The 24,931-nt window shown below is 36.6% G+C and overlaps 1 protein-coding gene across 2 annotated transcripts in view; it reads right to left on the bottom strand.

Moving 5' to 3' along the window:
- Positions 1–24,931, bottom strand: part of LOC138701470 (protein doublesex-like) — a 1,083,736-nt gene that overhangs the window by 315,169 nt on the left and 743,636 nt on the right. Inside the window, exons 4-5 of one of the 2 annotated variants that reach the window (XM_069828361.1) lie at positions 19,778–20,090; positions 7,393–7,661 (exon numbers count right to left, since the gene is read on the bottom strand). In XM_069828361.1, the coding sequence (XP_069684462.1) occupies positions 19,810–20,090 (281 nt within the window). In that variant the 3' untranslated portion in view covers positions 7,393–7,661; positions 19,778–19,809. Of the gene's footprint in view, positions 1–7,392; positions 7,662–19,777; positions 20,091–24,931 lie in introns of those variants that run through there. The other variant, XM_069828362.1, reaches the window with a different exon arrangement.

The raw sequence follows: 24,931 nt of genomic DNA, 5'->3' as shown, positions 1-24,931 counted from the left end.
AAACATACTGCTCGTGTATCGTACATTATTTTGTGCGAAGATCGTTTATTACATACCTGAAAGAGGAATTTCTAATTAGTTGCAATGAAATCTCCATCTTGGTTTCTGTCGAATGACGGCAAATTTCCAAAACAAAAATATCTATCTTCAACATTGTTGCTTTAAAATGTTTTCTGTGTTTACTTTACTCCAGCAGGCCGTGATATACATCTGTCTTTTTTTTTCCCCCCAGTCTATAAATCTTGTTGATTTTTTCACGGCTTCCTTAATGTTACTTGCATAACTTTAGTAGAGTTGTAGAGTTTACTTAATTTTTTCAAATATTTAAAAACAATAATTAACAGTGCAATTTAGGTGAAATTGCAATGGTAAGTTTCCAATTTATAATTATTACTATATTGAACGTCTCTAAAAATAATATGTTAAAAGCCTAAAGCAGTAAAATCAATGTGCACTTAAGCGGTAAGAAGAGGGAAATTGTTATGTGTGTTAGGTTGGGAATACTGAGTGTGGAATTTTAGACTTACCGCGGGTTGGTTTTGTGCGGAAACCAAGCAAATACGCACGATCTCGCACAAAAGACAAAGTATATGCACAGGGATCAACATTCATCCAGATGCACTTCTCCCACATTATTGGTAATGATATTAAACAGTTGATGCAAATTGCGGTGTAATTCATTTGAAATAGTACTTGTAATTCTTCAAGAAAGTCATACAGTTCCCATTAAAGAGTTATGTATCCCGCATAGTTCATACATAATTTAGAATTGTTCCACAAATAATTATTACTAAAACCTACTTTATTATGAATTTCATTTGCACACAAAACAGACTACTGAGTAAAATATTTTAAACTTGGAAAGGAAATAAATGTTAGTTTCTAATTTGTGCGGCTTGGTGGAGGGAGATTTATGGACCACTCCTCGCTTAAATGTTAAACGAATTAAACTCGAAGTCGTGTGCGTGATGTGAAATTATATTAGTGCCAAATTCAATACCTGAGTATGCGTAATACTCGCGTTCTGCTTACATGATTTAGAAATCAACGTTTGTTTTCTTTTAAATGGTATTTAACAGACTTAGTGCTTTACCATTTCCTAAGACTTGAGCTGTTGACAGCTCTGTTTTTCTCTTTCTCTCTCGCTCGCTCTCTCTTGCGTTTATTACTGCATTCTTTGATTTGTGCTTCAAAACTGGAGCCAACTTTTTTTTTTCTCTTCCTGTAATTTCATTTCTTAGTTGCAGACACATCAAACTATTTTTAAAAAGGAGTTTCACCACTCCAATTTCTTTTTCCGCAAAATCACTTTATTAAAATAAATGACTATCCTCATTCACAAGATTAGACAGAGAAATAACTGAATAAATGTGCAAACCAAATTTGATATTTCGATACATATAAGACATACTCGTACATAAAATATTCTTTTATGTGAATTTCAGTCTCTGTCAGTTTGAAAGTTCAATTCATATATGAGCCGTTCAGAGCAAAAGTGGTGTAAGTCAAAATCGGGTAATGAGGTTTAAAATAAAAATTCTCTAAAATACAGCGCAAAGCAGCAATTAATATGGTCTTCTTGCTATCCACTAACTACTAATAGTTTAAATAAACAATATTAATTACTACTTTGCGTTGTATTTTACAGAATGTTTACTTCAACCCTCATTACCCATTTTTGACTTACACCACTTCTGCTCTGAACAGCTCATATGAAACTGATAAGAAACACACGTTGTTATAATATGCTATTTCTCTGCTGTGCTTAGGAACAAATATATAGCGCAGGTGCATATTATACCTTTGTTCCTCATAGTGAAAAAAGAAACATGTTTGAACAATATTATTATTATTAGACCCTGTTATTATTATTATTATTGTTGTTATTATTATTATTATTATTATTATTATTTTATTATTTATTTTATTGGGTTATTTTACGACGCTGTGTCAACATCTAGGTTATTTAGCGTCTGAATGATATGAAGGTGATAATGCCGGTGAAATGAGTCCGGGGTCCAGCACCGAAAGTTACCCAGCATTTGCTCGTATTGGGTTGAGGGGAAACCCCGGAAAAAGCCTCAACCAGGTAACTTGCCCCGACCGGGATTCGAACCCGGGCCACCTGGTTTCGCAGCCAGACGCGCTGACCGTTACTCCACAGGTGTGGACTATTATTATTATTATTATTATTATTATTATTATTATATTGCTTAACAAATTGTAGGTTCTTCGTTGCTGTACCTACCTAACAACTACCTATCTACTACTACTATTATTATTATTATTATTATTATTATTATTATTATTTTATTATTATTATATTGCTTAACAAATTGTAGGTTCTTCGTTGCTGTACCTACCTAACAACTACCTATCTACCTATTTCACACGAATACTAGATACGGAATACAATCTCATTTCCTGTGAAATATTTGATAAGAATATTCAATCATAATGACATCTAAAATATTTTGGATAAGTTATTAAGATTGAAAATTCTTATGAACATCATCGATTACTTATTACTAGACTTATCGAACTCCAAAAAGCTTCCATATGAATTGCAAAAAAAATCCTATGAAAGATATTTGTTGCCTGTTACTATAGCACAGTGGTCGTCAGCACTCGCAGAAATGTGCAAAGGGTACGCGGTGCCGTCCCGTTTGCACTGTCGTGCAACAGGGGGGGGGGAAGAGAGAGAAAGATAGAGAGCATACCCTCTAACAGCTACGAGGGCACTATAGTGCACAGCGTTTTCCGCGGGTAAGCGAGGCTAGCCCCAGCGTGCTCTGTGCTGACGACCCCTGCTATAGCACAAGATCCACAGAGGAGAGTTTTTACACATATAACACGTAAACTGTGGAGATACAGTATGTAAGACACATCAAACTGGAACGCAAATCTTTGTAAAATACGCTATTAATCCGAAAAAAATGGTTGCATTATAACCAGCACGTGACAGCTAATTTTATGTTTCCGACTGTCCACATGCAGAGTGCATGAAGTTTACTATTTCCTATACCTGTCATCTTCCCTACCAGTAGCATCAACACGAAATGAAGATAAAATAAATTAAGTCAGAATATGAGAATGTTTATCCGGGGCTTTACACAGTGCGCTCGCGTGCAATATATTTGTGTACACTTATTGTAAATTTGTGTGTACATTGCACTCTGGACAACAATATTTACACGTTGTGAACAATAAATAAATTGGTGAATGTCCTCCCTTCCCACACAAGATTAAAACTGATGTTGTTGCAAGGTGTTAGAGGGCACTTGCAGTATAAAAAAATTAAATGACTGGAACAAGCTTCAAAGTGATCCAGAGTGGAATGCACATACTTCAGCAGCCACAGTGAATGTGCCGGCGTATCGCTCTTTCTGTTACTCATAGCTGCCACGTTGCTGAAACACAAGTAAAAATAGACGTAGAACAAAAAGAGTAGAACATAAGAAGATCACGTAGGAGAAGGGAAAAATTAACGAGGAGGGAAAAAAAGAAAGATGGTTCTAATGAGATACAATGGCGACGAAGAAGACAAAGGAAAATGTGAAAGAAAATTATGAGAACAAGGAAATTGTAATAAAGAACTAAAGGTAAAGTTTATGATGATGAAAAATAATAAAGGAAAATTAATACTAGTAGTAGTAGTAGTAGTAGTAGTAGTAGTAGTAGTAGTAGTAGTAGTAGTAGTAGTAGAGGTAGTAGAAGCAGTAGTAGCAGTAGATAATGGTAACAATAGTAGTAGTAGGGGTAATAGAAGCAGTAGTAGCAGTAGATAATGGTAACAGCAGTAGTAGTAGGGGTAGTAGAAGCAGTAGTAGCAGCAGTAGCTAATGGTAACAGTAGTCGTAGTAGGGGTAGTAGAAGCAGTAGTAGCAGTAGATAATGGTAACAGTAGTAGTAGGGGTAGTAGAAGCAGTAGTAGCAGTAGATAATGGTAACAGTAGTAGTAGTAGTAGTAGTAGTAGTAGTAGTAGTAGGGGTAGTAGAAGCAGTAGTAGCAGTAGATAATGGTAACAGTAGTAGTAGGGGTAGTAGAAGCAGTAGTAGCAGTAGATAATGGTAACAGTAGTAGTAGTAGGGGTAGTAGAAGCAGTAGTAGCAGTAGATAATGGTAACAGTAGTAGTAGTAGGGGTAGTAGAAGCAGTAGTAGCAGTAGATAATGATAACAGTAGTAGTAGGGATAGTAGAAGTTGTAGTAACAGTAGATAATGGTAACAGTAGTAGTAGTAGTAGTAGGGGTAGTAGAAGCAGTAGTAGCAGTAGATAATGGTAACAGTGGTAGTAGTAGGGGTAGTAGTAGCAGTAGATAATGGTAACAGTAGTAATAGGGGTAATAGAAGCAGTAGTAACAGTAGATAATGGTAACAGTAGTAGTAGTAGTAGTAGGGGTAGTAGTAGCAGTAGATAATGGTAACAGTAATAGTAGGGGTAATAGAAGCAGTAGTAGCAGTAGATAATGGTAACAGTAGTAGTAGTAGTAGTAGTAGTAGTAGTAGGGGTAGTAGAAGCAGTAGTAGTAAGAGTAGTAGTAGGGATAGTAGACGAACTAGTAATATCAGTAGAAAATAGTAATATAAGTAGTAGTTAGTAGCAGCAGAAGTGGAAACAGTAGAAGTAGTACAGTGCGTTCGTAGCTCGGCCGGACCGTTATAACATAAATTATATAAACAAGTGTTAGAAAGTTTTAATTAGGGATGATGAAATAAACAAGAAAAATTTTAATTAAGAATGATGAAATGAAAAATAAACATGAATAATTTTAAAAGGAACAATTATTGAAAGTATGATTTTCAAATTTGAAAGTTTTAGTTGGCCCGGCAGAGCTACGAACGCACGTTAGTTTTACAGTAGGCTAACCTTATTGACAGGCGGCACTATGCAGTAGTGGTAATAATAATAATGGGAGGATGCAAGTTTATTCAGCCATTGATCTCAATAATTTGATATAAATAAATGTAGTACTAGCAATTGTAGGAGATTTAACTTCTGCCGTTTGCGTTTTAGACTAAATACAATTCTCATATTTACTGTAAACATTTCACATGTGTGCCGATGTTGCTTCTTTTAGTACAGACGGGAAATATTTTTGGGTCTTTGATGATATTAAATGGTTTTAGATAATGAGATGTAATCTTTATAATGTTGTTTGCTCATAGGTTGATGTAACTTACTTAAAATTTTCTAGTACCATTCGTGTTTGAGTGGGTAAATATTTCCACTGAATTTATTTTTCTGCTTCTTAACTTATTTCTAAATATTTCTTGTTACAAGGTAATGTCGGAGTAAGGATAAAATTTAACCCGCCTAATCATCTCTGTTTGGTTCCCCGCCTGAGCATCTCTGTTTGATGCCACGTTAACTACAACCCGCGTCTTATTTTCTATTAAAATAGAAGAAAATTAAATTCAAAGTATGTTGACGGAGTGAGGAAAAAGAGAAACTTTCATCTTTCGACTAGGTTCAACGCAGTATCATTCCAGGCTACTTATATCCGGGAGCGAACCGAAGTCTAAGAAATATAAGCTCTTATTTGGCACTGAGCTACCCAATGTACTTGTATTTAAATCGGTTTTATGAGAAGGCTGAAGAAGTTGTGTGCTGAACTTTCACTGTCTGTTGATATTTGTTGTAATGAATTCTTACTATCTGTTGATATTTGCTGTATTAAAATCTTAGGGTGCTATTCATAGATATTTCGCTAGCCCGCGCTATGAGCGTGCTAAACTAGCCCTGGCTATCGACTGGTTACTTGTACAGGATTCATATCATATCATATCGCTAATACTGGTTTATGAATACGAAAAACGTTAGTTCGCTGATCATCCACCGGAAACCCGCGCTAAGAATGTCTATGAATACGGCCCTTACTGTCTATTAAAAGGTGGTGTACTAAACTCACTGTCTAGTACTTGGAAGGTACTTTTTTAAACTCATACTTCTGTTACTGGGTGCTTACGAACGCTATTATTTGAAAGGTGCTTTTTAAACTCATACTTATGTCAAAAAGTGTTGTACTGAAATCTCATTTTCCATTGTTTGAATGTCATAAATTCGGATACAGAATAGAAAGCGTGAGAAATTAGGTACTTCTTTAATTTGGTCCTAAATAATCTTGTGTTTTGAGGTCTGTTAACAGGTGCTGTACTGAACTAATACTTGGAAGGTGCTTCTTTAAACTCATACTTCTGTTAATGAATGTTGTACTGAACTGTTACTATTATTTGAAAGGTGCATCTTCTGCGGATCTCTGGAAAAAGAACTAAGGAATAAACTAGTGAAGTGCTTCGTGTGGAATGTGACACTGTACAGGGCAGAAACATGGCTATTACGACGAAGTGAAGAAAAACGACTAGAAGTATTTGAAATGTGGATATGGAGAAGAATGGACAGACAGAATAAGAAATGAAGCTGTGCGGGAAGGATTAGTTGAAGAAAGAATAATGCTGAAACTGATCAGGAAGAGAAAAAGGAATTGGCTGGGTCACTGGCTAAGAAGAAACTGGAAGGAATGGTGAACGGGAGTAACGTTCGTGGCAGAAGAAGATATCAGATGATCGACGACATTAAGATATATGGATAATATGTGGACACTAAGAGGAATGTAAAATATAGCAAAAAGATTGGAGAATGCTAGATTTTCAGCGAAAGACCTGCCCTTTGACAGAAAACTATGAATGAAAAGAATACCCGTTAATTTATAGGTGCTGTATTGAGCTCTTACTTCTGTTGAGAAGTGCTGAACTGAACTCCTACTGCTTGTTAGTTAACATGTGCTGTATTGAACTCTTATTGCCTGTTGAGAAGTGCGAATTGAATTCCTATTTGTACTGTCTGTTACTGATTGGTTCTGTATCAAATTCTTACTAGCTGTTAAGTGATTAGTGCTGTATTGATGTCCTACTGTTTGTTAATTGATAGGTGTTGTATTGAACTCTTACTGTCTGTTGAGAAGTGCTGAACTGAACTCCTGACTTACGCTGTATTGAACACTGACTGACTGTTGAGAAATTGAACTCCTACTGTCTGTTAACTCACAAATGCTGGATTGAGCTCATACTGTTTGCTATTTAATTGGTGCTGTATTAAACTCATACTGTCTATTAACAGGGGTTGCACAAACTCTTACTACCTGTTAATCCACAGATGCTATATTTAACTTCTACTATCTGTTAATATCCATATATCTATTCCTCTTAGTGAATACTAATGAAGTTCAGTTCTGAATCCTTGGTTGTTAGTTACGCTGTGATTTTTTTTTTTTTTTTTTTTTTTCCACATATTGTATGTAAATAATTCTTGACTTGTACATTGAGGTTATCGCAAATAATGGTCGTATTTGTGTAGATATGGGAATATCTCAATGAAACACAGACTAGCGCTCTTTATGAAAATGTTGTTCTATTCTTCCATAATATTCTGTACACTGATGAACACACAAGATTATGCACAGGTACTTGTAGTGTTTAAGCAGGTTTCTCAACGTTTATAAGTTCATGTATGCACTTCGTATAAAATAATCCGACTGCATGAAAAACCATGGAGGCATTCATCACTACCAGGACCACAGAAAGCCCATTCATCCACGAATGCTGGAAAGATGGTACTGGCCTCATTCACTGACGAGGGGTTTCTTCTGCTGCTTGTCTGCCTGGAACGTGATGCAACACTTGATAATATCCACGCAGAACTGAAAAATGGGTGACATATCCACGCAGAGTTGAAAAATGGGTGTCACGGAGTGATGCCTATATAATTCCTCATTATACGTTCTATGCCTTTCGCAACACTTCAGCTCTTAATCAAATTACTATAACATTCAAAAGGCGTATATAAATAAAGTACCGTACTATTTTATACATTTGAAGAAAAAGATACATTTTCATTTTCTGGACTGTACACAAGAAGATATTCTTTAAAATGCCAAAACGTAAGATATTTAATTTTATTTATAAATAGTAAGGTTTAAGTAGAGCTTGCAATTAATTTGGTTCATATTCACATAAATAATATAGCGCTTCGTGTGTTACATTCGATCTTAATATTGCTTTCTTTTTGACGAAAATCAGTCTTTCATTCTTTTCGAAATATATTAGTTCCTACTAAGGGATTCTGACTGTTATACTTGTGCTCTAAAATAATTTATTAACATTACTTCTCGAACTGCATGTTTACAACTGACAATGAAAAACGGGTAGAGAATGTGAAGAGCTACCAACAAAGGGCAGAAACAAATTAAAAAGGAGTGCTATATAAATAATTTAACTTATGAAAACATCGTAGTCCCAGAATTATCTTCATTTTTATATAACCGGACAACAGACGAAAGGCATATCACTTTAATAACGCTTTAGGGACTGCCATCTGGAGAATAAGTGGTTGCCCACAAGAAAAAGTCACTTGGGAACATGGAAAGAATATGAAAGAAATGTAATAATATTCTTCACCTGGCATAATTAGGACCATTAAATCCAGACGTTTGAGATGGGCAGGGCATGTAGCACGTATGGTCGAATCCAGAAATGCATATAGTGTTAGTTGGGGAGGCCGGAGGGAAAAATACCTTTAGGGAGGCCGAGACGTAGGAGGGAAGATAATATTAAAATGGATTTGAGGGAGGTGGTATATGATGATAGAGAATGGATTAATCTTGCTCAGGATATGGACCAATGGCGGGCTTATGTGAGGGCGGCAATGAACCTTCGGTTTCCTTAAAAGCCAGTAAGTAAGTAAGTAAGTAAGTAAGTAAGTAAGTAAGTAAGTAAGTAAGTAATGTAATGTAATGTAATAAACTCAGGAAATAAACTAATTAAATATGACTTACTTCTATAAACGGAGACGAGAACTATGGAATCAATGGAATTACCAGGAAGATACTAGACACAATCTTTAGCGCAACAGAAAAAAAAAACAAAAAAAAAAACAACTGGGGGTCTACCGTGTTACACCAGTCCACAGCTAACCTCACCCATGGAGGAGTAGTTAACTTCTCTGCCTTCCACCGTGGCGACCCATGTTCCATCCGCTTGATTCACGAAGGAATATGTGGTGGACAAGGCGGGTGCGATTGGTTTTTCTCGGGGTTCTACTGTTTCGCATCACTATTATCATCATCTTTCCCTCTATACTCGATAATCATATTCACTTTGCGAGGTTTCGAGCCAGGCCTCCAGAACATATAAAAATGACTGAAATTGTACACATTTGTGTTTAATAGACTATTATTATTATTATTATTATTATTATTATTATTATTATTATTATTATTATTATCCATGTATTGTGGGTCCCTATCACCACGGCATGGCGCGTCCTCAGGTTGCGGATAGAGGAGACGGCCTCCAGATATGGAGGGTAGCTGCGAATATATTGAATAAGCAGTCGTGGACAGCCGATAAGGGGTGGTCCTCCAGCTTGGGGGTTGGGCGAAGGGCTAACAACCCATCACCGTAAAAAACAGCTTGTTACGAATCCCTACAATAAGCCTCGGAATAGGACTGATTCTCTGGCACGACCACAGCAAAGGAATAAGGTTTTGAGATTTGGCACTTGGAACTTAATTAGTCTTTATAGAACAGGAGGGGTAACATTAGTAGCAAAAGAACTAGCTAGATATCGAATAGACTTCGTGGGAGTACAAGAGGTTAGGTTAGATGGGAATGGCATATCACAAATAGGTGATTACTTGTTGTATTATGGGGAAGGAAACAATAATCACCAATTAGGAACAGGATTCTTTGTTCATAAAAGAATAAAATCAGCAGTAAAAAAGGTCGAATTTATCAGTGACAGGTTATCATATTTAGTACTTAAGGGTAGATGGTGCGACATCATAGTTATAAATGCTCACGCCCCTACAGAAGAGAAAGACGACCATATAAAGAATAGCTTCTATGAGGAATTGGAACATACTTTTGATCAGTTCCCTAGATATCACATGAAAATTTTATTGGGGGATTTCAATGCTAAAGTAGGACGGGAGGATATTTTTAGACCAACTATTGGAAAAGAGAGCCTACACGCAATTAGTAGTGATAATGGAGTTAGATTAGTCAACTTTGCCACATCGAAAAATTTAATTGTCAAAAGTACAACATTCCCCCATAAGGATATACATAAATATACTTGGACTTCTCCAGATGGATTGACACACAACCAAATAGATCACATCTTGATAGATAAACGGAGACATACTAGTATAGTAGATATTCGAACTTTCAGGGGTGCAGACTGTAATTCTGACCATTATTTGGTGATTGGAGAATTAAGAGGAAGATTATCAGTAGCCAAGCGAGTAGAGCAACAAGTTAATATTACTAAATTCAATATTTTGAAATTAAAGGATGAGGATGCTAAGCAAAATTATCAGGTCGAAATTTCGAATAGGTTTGCCACTTTAGAAAGTTCTGACGAAGTTGAGGAAGAATTAGATGTTAATAGAGTGTGGGAAAATATCAGAGATAGTATCAAAATTGCACCTGAGCAGAGCATAGGTTATTATGAAACTAAGAAAAAGAAACCGTGGTTTGATGAAGATTGTTGCATGGTAGTAGAAAGAATGAAACAGGCAAAATTGAAATTCTTACAGGATTCAGTTGAGGAGAAGAGAGATAATTATTTCAATGAAAGACGGGAAGCAAGTCGTACACTTAGGAATAAAAAGAGAGGTTACTTGAAGGAAAAACTGAATGAGGTAGAAACAAATAGTAAGAATAAAAACATTTGAGATTTATATAAGGGTATAAAGGAATTTAAGAACGGATATCAGCCAAGGGTAAACGTGATCAAGGATGAGAATGGTGACTTGCTTGCAGACTCTCCATCAATCCTAAACAGATGGGAAAACTATTTTGCGCAACTACTAAATGTACATAGGCCAAATAGAAATGATCGGGACGAAATTGAAATACAAACTGCTGAGCCATTTATACCCGAACCCACGCTTTCAGAAGTCGAAATTGCGATAGAAAATCTGAAAAAGTACAAGTCTCCAGGTATCGATCAAATTCCAGCAGAATTAATACAAGAGGGTGGGAGTGCATTATATAGCGAAATTTATAAACTTGTACTTGCTATTTGGGGAAAGGAAATTGTACCAGAAAAATGGAAGGAGTCCATAATTGTATCTATTTTTAAAAAGGGGGACAAAACCAACTGTGGTAACTTTCGAGGAATATCACTTTTGTTGACGTCGTACAAAATTTTGTCCAATATTCTTTTGAGAAGATTAACTCCGTACGTAGATGAAATTATTGGGGATCATCAGTGCGGTTTTCGGCGTAATAGATCGACTATTGATCAGATTTTTTGTATTCGACAGATAATGGAGAAAAAATGGGAGTATAAGGGTACAGTACATCAGTTATTCATAGATTTCAAAAAGGCGTATGACTCGGTTAAGAGGGAAGTATTATATGATATTCTTATTGAATTTGGTATTCCCAAGAAACTAGTTCGATTAATTAAAATGTGTCTCAGTGAAACATACAGCAGAGTCCGTATAGGTCAGTTTCTATCTGATGCTTTTCCAATTCACTGCGGGCTAAAGCAGGGAGATGCACTATCACCTTTACTTTTTAACTTCGCTCTAGAATATGCCATTAGGAAAGTTCAGGATAACAGGCAGGGTTTGGAATTGAACGGGTTACATCAGCTTCTTGTCTATGCGGATGACGTGAATATGTTAGGAGAAAATACACAAACGATTAGGGAAAACACGGAAATTTTACTTGAAGCAAGTAGAGCGATCGGTTTGGAAGTAAATCCCGAAAAGACAAAGTATATGATTATGTCTCGTGACCAGAATATTGTACGAAATGGAAATATAAAAATTGGAGATTTATCCTTCGAAGAGGTGGAAAAATTCAAATATCTTGGAATAACAGTAACAAATATAAATGACACTCGGGAGGAAATTAAACGCAGAATAAATATGGGAAATGCGTGTTATTATTCGGTTGAGAAGCTCTTATCATCCAGTCTGCTGTCCAAAAATCTGAAAGTTAGAATTTATAAAACAGTTATATTACCGGTTCTTCTGTATGGTTGTGAAACTTGGACTCTCACTCTAAGAGAGGAACATAGGTTCAGGGTGTTTGAGAATAAGGTGCTTAGGAAAATATTTGGGGCTAAGCGGGATGAAGTTACAGGAGAGTGGAGAAAGTTACACAACACAGAACTGCACGCATTGTATTCTTCACCTGACATAATTAGGAACATTAAATCCAGACGTTTGAGATGGGCAGGGCATGTAGCACGTATGGGCGAATCCAGAAATGCATATAGAGTGTTAGTTGGGAGACCGGAGGTAAAAAGACCTTTAGGGAGGCCGAGACGTAGATGGGAGGATAATATTAAAATGGATTTGAGGGAGGTGGGGTATGATGATAGAGACTGGATTAATCTTGCACAGGATAGGGACCACTGACGGGCTTATGTGAGGGCGGCAATGAACCTTCGGGTTCCTTAAAAGCCATTTGTAAGTAAGTAAGTAAGTATTATTATTATTTTTATTATTATTATTAGCCTTAAGCTAGGGCAGAACATTGACCAAGTTATTGAAAACAACCATTCTATGCACACACTTCAAACCATACATATAGTATACAGTAGGCCTAAATGCAGAGTTGACGGATTGTTTATGATTGTAAACTAAACCAATCTGCTTACTGTTGCATATTTTTGTAATATAATTGTTTACTTGTTACACATCTTAAACCTACAATGCTGATGTAAGATTTATGGAATACAATGAATTAAATAAATGAGTTCTGAGGATGACCCATAAATAGGTCGAAACATGTAAACAAGGTACGTTAGAATTTAACACAAGAAAGTCTCGTCATACATATTCCGAAGTGATACAGTGTTAAAAGTTGTGTAATCAAGATGTATAAATAAATAAAATGTAATAAAAGAAATTATGACAGCTTTATCACAAACAGGCCTCAAAACCCGTGACAGTGGTAGAAGACTTCAACTGCAAAACAGGCGAAGACGTGCAGAATGTAATCCTAGCAGAAGCCCTTGAGGAAGGATTCAAGTTGCTAAACAAGGAGGATTAAAGGATGTAATTTTCATCCAACGGTAACAAGTAACAATACAAAGTATCTCATATTCAACACCGGAAAGAGCCAGAAAATAAGAAGACACTCAGTGGCATATACATCTGCAATAGCGCAGCTTAGAATACAAACCCCAGGGCTCACCTTCATCGTAGTCGACAGCAGCGCACCAACTCGGTTCCGGAAGAAAACACCAAAAACATAGCGGAAATAAGCCCAGAAAGAAATCAAAATGCAAGGAGTAATAAAGTGCAATACAACGGAAAAATTACAAAAAAATTTCCAGCGCTTACTCTAGTCCGCTCTGTATCCAGTCAGACACAGAAAAGTAAAACAGTGGTTTGACGCCCATTGTTATAGACAGAAGCAAGTTACGTCAAGCAAAGAAGACTAGACTCACCAAATATTTAAGAGAGCTATACGCCATCAGGAAAACACTAAAAAGCTCTCTAGGATGAAAAAAGACGACCGTACTGATGAGACCAAATCCCTTTACAGCACTGAGGCTAACATTCAGATGAACACATGACAAACACATTTCACAAATATCTTGAACCGAGCTAAGGATAGTCACACTTTCCCCATACGTTCTCCTCCAGAAGCAAAGACGCACAGACATATCTAAAGAAAAAAATCAACAGAAACAGAACTAAAGCTTTAACAGAAAGAAAATAATTGGGCCAGTCGGGGTCGACAACGAACACAGAACAAACCTGTACCCGTTATACTCCTGAACATGGAAATTCCTCTTCAATCGATACCTTGAAGTGGAAGACATACCAGACAACTGGAGGCTAACACGTATTAAACTTCTATATAGGCCCTAATGGAAAGTTGCTAGTGATGATCCCAACTCCTAAAGAAGAATACAGTCCTCGAGAACAACACATTCAAACTCGATCCCAATTCCTATAGAAGAATACAGTCCTCGAGAACAACACATTCAAACTCGATCCCAATTCCTATAGAAGAATACAGTCCTCGAGAACAACACATTCAAACTCGATCCCAACTCCTATAGAAGAATACAGTCCTCGAGAACAACACATTGAAACTCGATCCCAATTCCTATAAAAGAATACAGTCCTCGAGAACAACACATTCAAACTCGATCCCAATTCCTATAGAAGAATACAGTCCTCGAGAACAACACATTCAAACTCGATCCTAATTCCTATAGAAGAATACAGTCCTCGAGAACAACACATTCAAACTCGATCCCAACTCCTATAGAAGAATACAGTCCTCGAGAACAACACATTCAAACTCTTGACAACAATCCACCACAAATAATTATTACAGACATAGGTAACCAATAAATATCAAAGACGCAGTCTAGATTAACAGCGTAACAAATGAACAAATAACAAAGAAAATTAAGCAAATTTAGAACAAAGTGAAATAATGAGAGAAGTACAACAAGGATAAGCTTTGTCACCTTCTCTGTTCAACATCTACTTGGAGGATTTAGTGAAGAACTGTTCTCAGAACAAAGGAGGGGTAATAGTAGGAGGAAAGACAAAGTGCATAAGATTTGCTGATGATATGGCGTTGTTAGCAGAAGAGGAGATGACACTAAGGACATGCTACTGTAGCTAAATGACAGCTGTGAGCAGTATGGAATGAAGATTAATGCAAACAAGGCGAAGATCGTGGATTTCGGAAGAAAAATAAAGAAGGTAAACGTGCGAATACTAAATGAGGCAGTAGAGCAAATGGATAGCATCAAATACTTGGAGTATACTATAAGCAGTAATATAAGCTGCTGCCAAGAAGTCAAAAGGAGGATAGCAATGGCAAAGGAAGCTTTTAATAGAAAAAGGAGCAACTTCTGGAAAAAGAACAAAGGAAGAGACTAATGAATTTTTTTTGTGCGGAGTGTGCCATTGTATGGGGCAAAAACATGGACATTACGACGAAGTGAAGAGAGGCGAATAGAAGCATTTAAAATGTGGATATGGAGAAGGATGCAAGGTTTGAAATGGACAGACAGAATAAGAAATGAAGCTGTGTTGGAAAGAGTGGGTGAAGAAAGAATGATGCTGAAACTCGCCAGGAAGAGAAAAAAGAATTGGCTTGGTCACTGGCTGAGAAGAAACTACCTACTGAAGGATTCACTGGAAGCAATGGTGAACGGGAGAAGAGTTCGGGACAGAAGAAGATATCAGATGATAGAAGACATAAGATATATGGATTGTATGCAAAGATTAAGAGGAAGGGAGAAAATAGGGAAGATTGGAGAATGCTGGGTGTGCAGTGAAAGAGCTGTCATTTGGTAGAACACTATATGTATATGTATGTACTAGTGATTCTCGATCTTCGAAAGGCGCGTAGGACTACGAATAAGCATGCTCAAGGTGTAACTTCTCGTTCTACGGCTAATAAAGAAGTTCTCAGCATCATTCCGTCGATGACAGATCATGCACAGCAAAGACACTGACTTGCCTGATCGTACCAGAACGTTACCATGCTCAATTAGGATCAGCAAGATTCATTTGATATCTATGTTGTAAAGCATGTCGTTATAAAATATATGCGGGTCGTAAACAGCCAACCTTCACTGCAGCTTCTTATTTCTGTTTCATTCCTGTAACAACTCTTGCCTGTTGAAAAATGTAATCCCTTCCTTTCTTCAACACTTCCACGTGCTTTCGCTCCTCTCAATTTCGTTTCTTGGAAAGATCATATCAAACGAGCTGTATACAGGATGGAAGTGAAATAGCCTTGCAGATTTCCAGAGCGAATAGTTCATGTTATATGTAACAAAAAACTATAATATCATATTGGTGGAAACTTTATAGTTTTTTTTTTTTTTCAGAAAAAAAATTTCCGAAATGTTTAACAATCTCTTATTGGGTAACAATTGCGAATAGGATCATGACTTTTATCCATATAGGTAGGAAATCTAATAAAAAATAATTTATCCCTCTGCCGTATTTTAATAGCGTGAACGGTTTTCGTATAAATTTAATTCAAGTCATTGCACGAAGCGAGTAGCAACATCTCCGCAGAATGCAGTTTACGTACGGTGACTCACCGAGTTCGTTGATCTATTATATCTGTATCATGAGTAAAGTGTATTAGCGACGATGTTACCGGACTGCTCAAAATTCAAACTTAATTTTCTAACAGTGCATTTAATCACAAAACGTAATATAGATTTCTATTCATTTACGTGTACTCTACCGTCCCTTTCAAGCTGCAAGGTTATTTCACTTCCACTCCGTATAATGAGTTATTATTTACGGTAGTCTATGTAACGCTGTCAAATCAATTACGTATGCGCTCTGTTTGTTTATAATCTGTAGGTACAGGTATTTAAGGTTACTGTCGGTGGAATTAAATAGTAATACTACGGTACGACACGTTGCCACAGTGGATATTTAGCCGATTTAGGCGGCCAAAAGTCGATTTTCTGAAACTCACTCCAGGTAGGGAAAAAAATACCACATGGCAGAGCTAAATAGTAAGGGAAAGATAGGCTATCATCCCCCACCGCTTCACGGTAACCTTGGGCAGTCGAAACTTGATCGTGTCTTGTAGTGCACGAATTTTTTCTCAGCATTGTTTGTGTAAGCTTACAATCTAGAGTGAATATTATATATTCGGTATATGATTTGAAGTGAATGGTTACGGATAATGATGAAGCTGGTAAGTGTTAATACATTTTAAAATTTTTCGTCGAGATTGTAACTACTATGATGAAGACAAAGCGTTTTGAAAAACTGTCATTTTCGTCATTATTTTCTTAGGATAATTTGACAAACTCGAGTAAATTAGTTCACTTCCGGGTATTTCCCGGTACTCTTTTTTATTGTAATAGAAAGGTAAAGGCTTCTACTTCACGATTTCGCAAAAATCAGCAGAGAATCGCGCTGTTTCCCATGATATAGGTTTACTGACCCTTTCAGTCCATGTGTGCATAACTGTGTACATCACCAAAATTTCGATTTTTCAAACATAACTGCTTGGATTTTATAAAATTATATTTATTTTTGGATGTTGATATATTAATTTATAAATCTGTTTTGTAAAAGATATATAAATATATGCATATTGAAAAAAAATGAGAGAAGGGGCGGGAAGATAAAATTCTTTTCAATTTTTTAAAACCTAAATTTGCATGAAATGTAGCTTTTAGGACCGTCTTATAACAAAATATAAAGAAAAAAAAAATGATGTAAAAATAAGAAATTAAGTTTGAAGAGGATAAAGCATAAGGTATTAGTGAAAAGTAAACTACGTCTGTTGGTATAAATGTAGATTTTTCGACCGTGTGTTTACTTATTTTGTAAATTGTTAGAATTTTTTAGGTCTATCGGACGTCAATGTAATGACTCGAATTTATCAACCATTAAGGAAAAATTGGAATTTGTAAAAAAAATTACCTATTAGCCTATGAAAATTACTCATAGGAACAAATAAAAGAAATCAAGTATAAATTTTCACATTTTAATTCTGAATTGAAACGAAGATGGACCACTGCACACAAAATTGAGGATACATTCATTAACAAAAACAGTGACTGGCTAGAAGGAATACTCAGAATTCCTAAAGTAGTGAATCGACCTGGACGGCCAATGAAGACATTTCAGGAGTTGAGTGATAGAAGCAAAAGAAGAAAGACAGAAGATTTGTGTAGCTCTACAGATACGGAACTATTGACAGGTAAAATTAGGAACTACAGAAAAGAGAGTTGCTTCCAAAATACTGAAGGAAATTACCAGTTATCCAAAGCGGGTGGGAAAATACAAGAGAGCATACTCTAGAAGTCTGCAGGAAGACAAAACGCAATTAATGACATTAAATGCACTTGCCATGTTTATTGAAGCTGGTCTTTTAAGAAGGCAATATAAAATAATAAGAACTAATAAAAAGTTATATTCTTGCTACAGTATGTTACAAAAGGCAAAATTAGATTGCTACCTGGATAAGAAGTCATATGATGTTACTGATACTTCTGTTGAGATAAAGTTACAAAGTTTATTGGACCATACAGTTACAAGATTTTTTTTTACGTATTTGGAAGGATTGTACAAATTTTAAGTGAAGAAGAAAGTAACTCACTGGTGTTAATTTGCAAGTGGCGATGTGACGGATCACAGCAAACTCAATATAAACAGACATTTCAGAATGATGCCGATTCCGATGCAAATATTTTTCAGAGTTCTTTTGTACCACTTCATTTAATTTGTAGCACAAATGAAAAGTTGATCTGGAAGAACCCTTTTTCGCCGCGTTATTTTCGCTCTATTAGAATAAGATTTGTCAGAGAATCTACTGACATAAAAAATGAAGAAATCGACCACATACAGAAGTCAACGAATTCATTAGAAGACACGAAAGTGACAATGGTAGACAAACTTTGTTCTTTCGAACACACAATGATGCTCACCATAGTTGATGCTGCCACCAAAATAACTTCCACAATGAGATGTTACATTTGTGGTGCAACATGCAAAGATTTTAATACTTTAACAGTTAAAAAATAAGTTAAACCAGAGAAGCTCAAATTTGGCTAATCGATTTTGTACACGAGGATACGTTTTCTTTTGGTTGGTTATTTAACGACGCTATATCAACTACGAAGTTATTTAGCGTCGATGAGATTGGTGATAGCGAGATGGTATTTGGCGAGATGAGGCCGAGGATTCGCCATAGATTATCTGGCATTCATCTTACGGTTGGGGAAAACCTCGGAGAAAACCCAACCAGGTAATCAGCCCAAGCGGGGATAGAACCCGCGCTCCTAGACGTGCTTGACAGACTGCTATAAAGTTCAGATCCTCTTTTAACTAGTATGAGGCCACTACCTATAAAAAAAAGCACAAAGCCTTTCTTCAAGGAAACCTTGGAAATGCTACTTCCAGCTGCATCTACAAATGTTGACCCAGAGACAGCTGAACCTGAAGAAGAGGAATCTCCAGAGGAAGCAGACGTATCTTCTGAAGAAGAACCGTGGCTCTCATCATCACCATCATCATCCGGCTGATCAGTGAGAGTCAGATTTTAAGTAATAACAAACATAAATATTTAGAATGAATTATTTATTATTTTCCGTCACTGACTTAACATTTCATATAAGGTGTGAACCTTTATACTACATATTTATTCTTGGGTATTAACGTTTTCGTCGTACTAAACGACATCATCAGTTATCATTATTAAATTACAATATAATAAACTCTTATTTGTGTACACGCATATGCCCTCGATGTCAAAAAAATTAAAAGTTTAACCCAAGTACAAGTATGTAAGCAAGTCTTCATACTTAACATTTTTATGATATTTCCCAAATTTAAACCATGAAGACTTGTACTGTTATATTTTATAATAGTATAGTAAACTTTAATAATTTGTTAAATATTGCAATTATAAAAAAATGGTGAGGACATATTTTCTTCTATATGACATGAATAATCATCAGTTAAAATAATGGTACTTACACTTTGTATAATTCTTAATTTAAAATCGGAAATCCGCCCCTGAGTAAGAGTTCTCTCTTTCAGGGGTGAGCTAAAATTTTATATTATATACTGTCTTTTATGTTACAGTATTAACAAAATAAAATAAAACAAAATAATAAAAATTTCACGCAAGTTTTCCAACCGCCTTTGATGGAAGCAATTTTAGTGATGAACACGTAATCAATGTACTTATCCTAAGGGATGAACTAGGAACAGTGGGCGGTTGACTGACCTACCTTTGCGTAGGCCCGGAGGCGGGAAGTCACTGCTACGAGGCCGGAGCGCCGCTCGTGGGAGCGCAGGGTCTTGACGCGGGTGACTCAGGGGAGGCCGGAATTCCGAGCGAGGACGCAGCCGCCGCTGCCGTGTGGACGTGGTGATGAGCGAACAGCTGGCCTTGGGGGATCGGAGGGTAGAGGCCGGTCGCGAGGTACGGCGCCGCTGCGGCCGCCGAGGTGTACGGGTAGTTGTAGCAGTAGTACGGACCCGTCGGGTACGGCATCACGCGGGCTGCTTCCCGGAGTGCCATGGACCGCAGCTGCTCCTGAGCTGCAACCAGCGATACAAACTTTAAACTATGCCTAACTAGGGGGTTTTGTAAAAATTAGGGCAATTTCCTATTTATTTAACAAAAATTCGGGAAGCCGGTATTTTAGACATTCTAAATATTATCGCACTGATAATTAAACTAAATAATATTAGGCCTATTCGTAAAATTATGCCCTACTTACTTACTGTACTCATGGTTTTAAGGAACCCTCACATAAGCCCGCCATCGCTCACTAGCCTGAGCAAGATTAATCTAGTCTCTACAATCATATCCCACCTCCCTCAATTCCATTTTAATATTATCCTCCCATCTACGTCTCGGCTTCCCCAAACGCCTTTTTTCCTCCGGCCTCCCAACTAACACTCTATATGCATTTCTGGATTCATCCATACGTGCTACATGCCCTGCCCATCTCAAATGTCTGCATTTAATGTTCATAATTATGTCAGGTGAATAATATAATGCGTGCAGTTCTCCATTGTGGAACTTTCTCCATTTTCCTGTAACTTCATCCCTCTTAGCCCAAAATATTTTCCTTAGCACTACATTCTCAAATACCCTTAATCTCTGTTTCTCTCTCAAAGTGAGATCCAAGTTTCAAGCCATACAGAGCAACCGGTAATATAACTGTTTTATAAATTAACCGAATAATAACAGGCATTTTCCATATTTATTCTGCGTTGAATTTCCTCCCGAGTGTCATTTATATTTGTTACTGTTGCTCCAAGATATTTGAATTTTTCGACCTCTTCAAAGGATAAATTTTCAATCTTTATATTTCTTTTTCGTACAATACTCTGGTCACGAGACATAATCATATACTTTGTGTTTTCGGGATTTACTTCCCTAATAGATGCACGGAATCCTAAATTTCTAAACCGGTTCCTGTTTTCCGCTAACAGAAAAATCCTTACTGGAAAATATATGAATCAGCAAAAACTTAAAGCTTTGGCCAATTTTTCGTGCGATTAAAGTTTGCTATTGATTAGTCACTTGCTTGACTATTTGAGGATATAATCCATGCAATCTTGGAAAAATATTCAATAATGTTTGGTTAAACGGCTGCAGTATGATTACGCCATTCCAAAGTGAAGACTACAGGGGAAAAAACCTAATATGTCACGTACGGTTTTTACAGGAGAACAAGTTGAAAGTTTCAAGACCCGTTATAATCTGTTGTCTTTGGGTTATCATACTTCAAATTTCTTTGGACCAATAAGGTTTATGCTGTACAGTTAAACTACAAATATATATATATATTACTACCTGAGCTATTACATGACGTCTAAAACAGAAAATCGACAATTTTGGACTGTGCTGTTCAAGTGTACTATGGAAATGCTCAACGAATTGAGAACATGATAATAAGGAGATCATATCTTCATTTTGTTAGACGAACGGATAGGAGCGCCGGATTTGTACGCCATATAAAGAAGTTCAAATTTTGGCGAGTTCAAATGGAATTTTCATTACGAAGAATGATTGTGGCAATTTTTTCATGTTATTCAACAGCAGGAGCCTGATCCTCACTAGCAGAAGCAGAAGCTTGCTTTCTCCGTCAATGATCACTAGCCATTAGGACCAATTTATTGTTGTTGCATGTGTTATAGATTTAATTTTATTATAGTTCATTTTTAAAGGAGAGGAAATTTATGAATTTTAAATATATTTAACTTAGCGTACTTTTCTGGTATGAATTAATATATTTTGTAATATGATGTCTCTTGAGTCTTGGCAGAGAAGGCTAACCGATAGACCTAACCAGGAATCTATCTATCGAAAATTCTCTTGTCTGCATTGTACCCTCAGACAAAATGTTTTCTCTCTACCCAGACAGTTCCGATTTCCTTTTCTTTACTTGAGACCTTCAGTATTAAAGTTACTTTATTTCTTAGAGAACCCTCCTCACTCACAAAATTTAGACTAATCTCTCTTTTTGAGATATCCATTTCCTGTCAGTAATTACCAACAGGTATAAAGAATTGAAGTATGCACTTCAGAAGGATTTCTCATATCTGAACTCGGTTCTGGTCCCCTTTGTCTGTAGGCCACTTCCACTCTTCGTGCCATTAATTCAGGAGGAACAGGATCATAACAATTAATTATTGTTAATATAGACAGCCCTTTGAAGTGATGTTGCTTATACTTTAATCTTTCAAAAACCAAATTGAAGGGTTCAGAGCCATAGTGGGCCAAGCGCCATTTATTAAAAACGGAGAAAGTTAAGTGAATACCATAGTTTAATGAAGATTGATATATCATTTAGTTTTACTGTGTATAATTTATATTACTTGCTATATGTTTCCATTTAATTATGGTAATAACTTCAGGTTTTCTACGGTTTTAGTAAATGGCGTTTGGCCCACTGTGGTTCTCAACCCTTCAATTATTTTATCGGGCCACATAACTCGGAACTGGAAACGAATTCCAATCTTTCGGTTTGTCCAGGAACATGTGAAAGCTTACGCATTCAATAACTTATGTTTGAACCTCTTAAGAGCAGTACAGATATTCACAAAATCAGAATAGAAGAACAATTTAATATACCTATGTCCACACCCTATTAGCCGTAACTAGTTTTGTGTTTTCAGTATAGCCCGTGGTTTTTAGGTGAAATCGATTAATTTTCTGGGGTTTTTGAGAACATAAATATTCCGAGAGCCATAGAAAAATCTAAATGATGACTTCAGGAAATATAACTGTCAGCGTATTTTTAACGACTTTCCAGCCTCGAGCTTGAAGGCGAATAACAGTACTGAAAAGATACCCTCCTCTACTTGGTGGTCGTCTTCGGTGGTCTGACTGTTACCATGCTGGCGATTGGATCAGAGCTTCCCGGTTCAAACCCGGTTGAGAACGATGGGCTTTACAGGAAGATATAACCCTTAGCATGACCTCCTACGGAAGGGGAGTGAAGCAGTAGGTCCCGTGTTGTAGATTTGCGAAAAGTATAAGATCCTCATCCCTGACAGAGGACTACAAGCAAAATTTCGTCATTTCTCACTCACGTTGTATTCCGACGCTTAATAACTTTTGTAGTTGAGAGCGTCGTAAAATAAATTGCTTCTTTAACATCATGGGTAGACATACCGGCTCTGTTAGAGAAGTCAACGTACTATGGTAGGAACGATCGTGATTTTAAAATCAAATGTAGGAAACAGAGAAGGGATCTAGATAAATTCTCATTTTTAAATCGAACTATAAACGAATGGAATGACCTACCTGCAGCGGTCTTTGAGGGCTGTCCTTTCTTAAGGAGGTTTAAAAATAACTTTAAAAGTTGTGCATAAGTGTAAATGTTAAAAAGATACGTTACATTACTTAAGGTGGCATATATTTACTCAGCTTGACGAGTTATTCCCTTGGTTTGAATTGTAAATCAGTTTAAAATAACTTGTAAGAGGGTTTCAGACTATCAATTTTTAGGTTAATATAGTTTAATGTTTGTCTTATTTGAAGTGTTGTGTCAGTGAAGCGTGGTGAGTCAGTGAAGTTATGATTTACAGTGGCAGTGAATAGTTCCGAACAGTGAAAATTTAGTATCAGTGAAATGTGTTCTAAAATGTCAGTGGAATGTGTCACGAGAGTAAAGTGAAAGTAGTAAAAGAGTATCAATACCAATGTGAAATATGTGTAAAGCATATATGTGTGTATATGTGTGTGTACGTGTGTGTGTGTGTGTGTGTGTGTGTGTGTGTGTGTGTGTAGGTTGTAATTAGGTTCACTTATTAATTAGATTATTTTAACTATTTATTAATTGAAATTATTGTGTATTTGTAACTATTATCTAAGAAAAATACAGAAGATAAACTTACGAATTCTAAATGAGGCAGTAGAGCAAGTGGACAGCTTCAAATACTTGGGGTGTAAGTACTATAAATAGTAACATGAGCTGCTGCCAGGAAGTCAAAAGGAGGATAGCAATGCCCAACGAAGCTTTTAATAGAAAAAAGGAGCATCTTCTGCGGACCTCTGGAAAAAGAACTAAGAAAGAGACTAGTGAAGTACTTTGTATGGAGTGTGGGATTGTATGGGGCAGAAACATGGACATTACGACGAAGTGAAGAGAAACGAATAGAAGCATTTAAAATGTGGATATGGAGAAGAATGGAATGTGTGAAGTGGACAGGCAGAATAAGAAATGAAGCTGTGTTGGAAAGAGTAGGTGAAGAAAGAATGATACTGAAACTGACCAGGAAGAGAAAAAGGAATTGGTTGGGTCACTAGCTGAGAAGAAACTATCTACTGAAGGATGCACTGGAAGGAATGGTGAACGGGAGATGAGTTCGGAATAGAAGATATCAGATGATAGACGACATTAAGATATATGGATCATATGAGGAAACAAAGAGGAAGGCAGAAAATAGGAAAGATTGGACAAAGCTGGGTGTGCAGTGAAAAACTGCCCTTGGGCAGAACACTAAATGTAGGCCTACTACTACTACTGCTGCTGCTGCTGCTGCTGCTACTACAACACTCTTACTACAACTACTACTACAGCTAAGTATTACTGCTAGTAATGCCCCTGCCACTAACATTAGTAAATATCTAGAAATATTCTAATTAAGTCTGATGGTGGGCATTGCCCTAGTAAACATACAAGTGTGAACTGAAATATTACGTCAGATTATAGTTAATATTTTGGTGTGATTTTAGAGAATTTTAGCAATTATAGGCTATGGGAAGTTACCTAACATATACCTAAACTGAGCGAATATAACCACTGTGAGAGCATCAACTCTCGCAAAAAGTTCATGTGTTATTAAACCTATATTACTTCACTTCTGTACTGACATATGGTGGTAATGTATGGTGCTACTATCACAAAGACCTGGGTTCA

Source organism: Periplaneta americana, chromosome 6, assembly GCF_040183065.1.
Source record: "Periplaneta americana isolate PAMFEO1 chromosome 6, P.americana_PAMFEO1_priV1, whole genome shotgun sequence".
NCBI lineage: Eukaryota > Metazoa > Arthropoda > Insecta > Blattodea > Blattidae > Periplaneta > Periplaneta americana.
The sequence above is the reverse complement of the archived record's forward strand: the minus strand, read 5'-3'. Positions and strand labels throughout refer to the sequence as shown.